We start from the raw sequence: 4970 nt of genomic DNA, 5'->3' as shown, positions 1-4970 counted from the left end.
AAAGGATCCTTTGAATTAAAGAGTTAAAACTTAAGTATGAAAACTTGTATTCGATTTTTTTCTTTTTTTACCTAATACAAGAATTAAGGATTCTATATCCTTATACAGTCACAAGCAAAACATATGAATGTGAGAGGCGGCCTATGTCCAATGTATTGTTGATAATCCATAAAAATGTAGTACTAGTGAAATGCCAACGCAACTTAAGCCTCCATATTTACATGTTGTATGATTGATTATACAAGTAACACTGAGTTTGAATCAATATTTAAGAATGATATGCAACTGTTTTTCCTTCTTTCTGGGACAACAACTTCCACTATACTGTACAATATATTGTTGACTTCAATAATCATGATATAGAACAAGCCCTCTAACTATAATCCCTAATTCAAGGACCCTAATTTTTGCCACAATAGGCGTTTTCTTTGTGGATATGAAAACCAATAGTAATAACAAAACTAAAAACAGGAAAATTGAAGCCCCACTACCTTTGTTTTCCAGAAACTCTTAAAGAGGAGACTACAACAAAAACAACCCAAAGGATCAAAAAGTAGACTGATGTAACCCAAGCCCATAGCCTAGGGCCGCCAAGCTCAGCGCCAAGTATAATGCGACGCAGAACCAAAACCGTTATGCATCCAAATGATGTTGCAAAGAAGACTAGAAGGGAGAAGCTGAGACCAGCAGCATTATCTATGTACAATGGTTCCTGGTAAACGAAGAAGTTGTACACTGTGTCAATCAACCACGGAACACCAATGCCAACATATATGTTCACCGAGTTACTGCAACAAGGGAATTTTGTCAGTTTATTAATCTCCAGATCGAGGAAATGGAAACAGTGACCAAGGAAAAGGCAGAAACGAACCTGCAGGTGATGTTGGCTATTGCAGAGTCTGCGGTGACTTGACGCTCAGCAGCTATCTTGCTGGCAACTAAATCTGGCCATGAGGTTCCAGCGGCCAGTGCTGTGAATGCAATAACATATGGACTTACTCCTGCTCAAAACAGAAGATTTTTATGTCATCATATATGCAGGTAACATCTTGGTGAGCAGATTGAACAATAATAAACTTGTGCTTGAGTATGTTCTAACCTGTGACGCAGCTTATCTGATCTGTAAGCTTAGTAACACCATAAGCAATACCACTTATGAAGATTAGTGAGCATATAAAAGCAATCCAGCCATGTGCAATGTGGTATGGGGGCACAAAAGCAAACAAAATTTTCCAAGGTGCAATCATCAAGTCCCAAAATATTCTGGTGGACCTCAGGCAGACAGAATCCAACTTCCTTGACTCAGGGCTCTCCAACTGCATATATTGATAAAATCAATTACTACACCAAAAAAAGAAAGTTCTTAACATTGGCTCAGTTGTAAGGTTGGTAAAATGACTAATGCTAATGTTACAGAATTTTCTCCTGCCTAGAAGGGAAAAGGGGATGGATTAAACTATTTCAACATAACTGTGTTTGGAAGACAAATTTGTCTCAGAAGCACCTAGAAATAATTTCCTCAATTGTATGTAAAATAAACGTTTAGAAAATATTTCCTTATCCTTGTACCATGTTAGTTATGGTGGCCAGCATATTAAAAAGTTTAGCCACATCTGTCCCATAAAAGAAATGAATTTTCTAAACTTCGAATATTGTCCTAGGCTCCTAGCCAAATGCAAAAATACATGACTGACTATTCAATACACATAAGTCAAATTACCATTGAAGCATCAACAAATTGTTGCCACCAAATAGAAAGCCAGGACATATCTTCTTGTGTGTTCTTTACAACTTGATCCATTGTTGATGATCCTTCCATATCCTTTTCTGGAACTCGACTGTACTCTACAGTAATGGTGTCCAAAACATAGAAATAATTACTTCAAAAAATAGATACAACAAACATATAGGTAACTCAAATTTAGGAACCCACCCCCCCCCCCCCCCCCCCCAATCCCCCATCAGCACCACCACCGCCGCCTTCAATGATTAACTTAACATAACGTGAAAATAAGTAATTAATCAATCCACTGTACTTGGTTGCATTCAGTGATGCACTATCAATCTATTATTAAGGAAAGATATTCGAGAAACTGGAACACTCATACCTGCATTGTGATAGGAATGTGCAGAGAATACGTCTACAATGCCATCATTCCGGTTAGCACTTATAGGGAGTGTCTCATTAATGTCATCACAGTTGCGGTAATGAACAGAAACATCTTCTGGTGGAACCCAATCTTCAGGCCTCTCACCTCTCACACTGATTGCAGCAGATTGAACTAAAAACATAAGCTACATACACCTCAAACTGTACCTGAGCACATGACCATGAGATAAGTTTGGAAAAGAAAAGGTATTCAGGAATTAGGATCGTACAATGGGATCGATACAAATGGCCACCGTTTATCCTGCGCATATGCATGAATCAGAAGCAGCCCATACTGCAAGACTGTCAGCAATGCCTCCAAGAGGGTGATCACTTTAGGCGTCCACACCTGCGCACAGTGCAGAGTATTCATTGATACTAAACATACTTGCATAGCAGAACTATTATGTATACGATAAAATCCTATGAACTTTGGCTGATGATATCTCATATCTTTGAATACTAGTTAATCAGACAATGAAAATGATGTCTAAATTCATCGTAACTACTTTTGTAATATACAATCTTATTAGGATTTATAAAACAAAACTAGTGGTAAAATATGTGTTTCCAAGAGATGGCAATGCCATGAACTAAATAATTGTAACCAAGCTGTATATCAAGACTTACCTCTAAGATAACATAGAGCCAAATATATGCCCAGAAAGACCAGAAGAGCTCAACTAACCAAACACCCAAGTCTGAGATCTTTTTCTTAGATCCCGCCCTTGGCATAACAACACAGACAGCATGGATTGGAAACAGATCAAACGCCGCAGAACCAATAAGTGTGCCAGGACCCAGACCTGAAAAATCACAGATACCAAATCACCTATCGCGCTACACTCGACCATATCATACTGCAAAAGTTTACCACCAAGCCAATTATTTAATCAGTGTATGTAGTACCTCCTGCTGTCAGTTGACCCAGATTACGGATGGCGTCAATGGTGGCGAGGGAGATCTAAGGAAAACTGGTACCAAAGGCAAGCAGAGCAATGTCCGCGACGGCGTAGTTCCATACCTTCTCGTTCTTGACAACAGGTTCCTTGGTGTGCGGGTCTATGATAACCACCTCCCGGGAGTGCCTCATGATCTGCTCCATGGATTTGAAGAACCGGGCGGTGATCGCGGACAGCCCGATGAAGCAGTACGCGAGCGCGACGGTGTAGAGGGTGGCGCGGACGCCGTTGGAAAGCAGCGTCTCGCCATGGAACAGCAGGTAGGTGTCACTGTCACACGACGACGATGTAGGAGCAGAACCCACCATCGCGATGTTGGACATCAGATGAGACGAGAAGTTGGGAAAAGAGTTCAAGCTGGTTCCTGTTGCAACACGGATTGACACAGGTAATTAATCCATCAGCAGAATTTTGGCAAGAAAATTGATGTTAGTTCCTGTCTTCCTCGTTGACTCGTGAGAAGCAGAGGCGGCATATCTGCATCAGTGAGCAGCAGAGGCGGCACACCGCCATGGCGAAATTGCCCAGATTCCGCTGAGGCGATGGGAGGGAGAGAGGAGGGGACAAGAACGCACCAGTGCTCCAGTCCAATCCGTGGCCGGAGTCGGATCCCCACGAACCACCGCAGCCTCCTTCTCCACCGACGGCGAGGCCCCGACGCCCGTTGCTCTGCTCCTCTCTATGACTCTATCCAATCCAATGCGCCGCTCTGAGACTGCAGATTAGAGAGAGAGAGAGAGAGAGAGAGCGCGCGTCAGAAGGGGATCCAGATTGTGGCACAAAGACTGCATATTGACGAAGCCAATCGATACTTCGATAGTGCTCCGTATCAAAAAAAAAAAAGTTTCCATTTTTACAATAGACGACAGATCATTCCCAACTTCTTGGCGATGCAAAAGGCGCCGAAAAGAAAAAGGCGACGAATTGCATCTCAACCGGAGACGAAGCATCCAGCCATCCCGAGACCGCGGAAGCGGAATGGGCGGGGCGGCTTACCAGTATTAGCAGTCAGCGGCGGGTGGACGGGGTGCAGCCTAGCCGGAGCCGGGCGGCGGAGATGCGGCGCGGGGCCCCCGCGGCGGCGCACGCGAGGACGGTCCCGCAGATTCCGCGCTGCCGGTGCTGTGCTTCACAACCCCGGGACAGATTTGGTAATGGGGAGCGGTGACGGAAGCTACTGCATTTGGGAGCTGAATGCTGCCGCTGCTTCGTCCACACCAAACGCGCGCGCACCAAATTTTATGTACTCCGCAACCGCAACTAATGGTGGCGATTAGGGAGTACGTGACTAGTATGTGAAGAGTGAGGTTCATGAATCCCAGTCGTCTGAGGTCACTCTGAGCCTCTTCGCTGTTTGGTTTCTGGACTGATAAGTGCTGATTTGTTGTGAGAGAGAAACACAGTTGACTGACTGATAAGCCCTGACTGAAACCAATAAGTGAACCGGCTAACTATCTATTGCAAGGGGACAACTTTGGAAGGTACTTGTACCAGTACCAACAGGTTAAGGTTCATCGCATTTACACGATCTTTCATGTGAAAAAGATTATACATTTGCAAGAGCGAAAAGCGTGTATGGTCAATGGATTTTGTTCCAAAATTATTGTAGGTTTCTGAACAAAAGATAGTGCTTACGGTCCAAAAATTTGTCCTCCAATGCAACCCAACGATAGCAAGGGGCTATTTGGATGCATTAACTAACACCAAAAATTAGAAGCACTGTGCAGATATGCTGCCTCTGTCTTAACTAATGGAACTAATAGTTAGCAGTTCATTAGCTAATAATTAACTGGTCTGTTGGATTCATTAGTTTTATTAGCTGGTTTGGGGTGACTAATATGTGCTAATAGTCCATATGC

At 43.3% G+C, this 4970-nt stretch overlaps 1 protein-coding gene across 2 annotated transcripts; it reads right to left on the bottom strand.

Moving 5' to 3' along the window:
- Nucleotides 1-275: 275 nt before the first annotated feature.
- On the bottom strand, nt 276-4377 carry LOC136532517 (magnesium/proton exchanger 1-like). 2 transcript variants are annotated; one of them, XM_066525102.1, is made up of 10 exons: nt 4108-4377; nt 3687-3826; nt 3059-3475; nt 2780-2955; nt 2380-2498; nt 2109-2263; nt 1721-1845; nt 1100-1316; nt 872-1001; nt 276-788 (listed from the first exon to the last, which is right to left on the bottom strand). In XM_066525102.1, exons 4-10 carry the CDS (start codon nt 2882-2884, stop codon nt 488-490), a joined length of 1152 nt encoding a protein of 383 aa, XP_066381199.1. In that variant the 5' UTR covers nt 2885-2955; nt 3059-3475; nt 3687-3826; nt 4108-4377; the 3' UTR covers nt 276-487. The 2 variants fall into 2 exon arrangements, with proteins under 2 accessions (XP_066381199.1, XP_066381200.1); XM_066525103.1 differs by having other exon boundaries at nt 3174-3475.
- Nucleotides 4378-4970: the final 593 nt, after the last annotated feature.

Source organism: Miscanthus floridulus, unplaced genomic scaffold (assembly GCF_019320115.1).
Source record: "Miscanthus floridulus cultivar M001 unplaced genomic scaffold, ASM1932011v1 fs_647_1_2, whole genome shotgun sequence".
Classification (NCBI taxonomy): domain Eukaryota; kingdom Viridiplantae; phylum Streptophyta; class Magnoliopsida; order Poales; family Poaceae; genus Miscanthus; species Miscanthus floridulus.
Note: the sequence above shows the minus strand (reverse complement) of the source record. Positions and strands in the feature narration are given on the sequence as shown.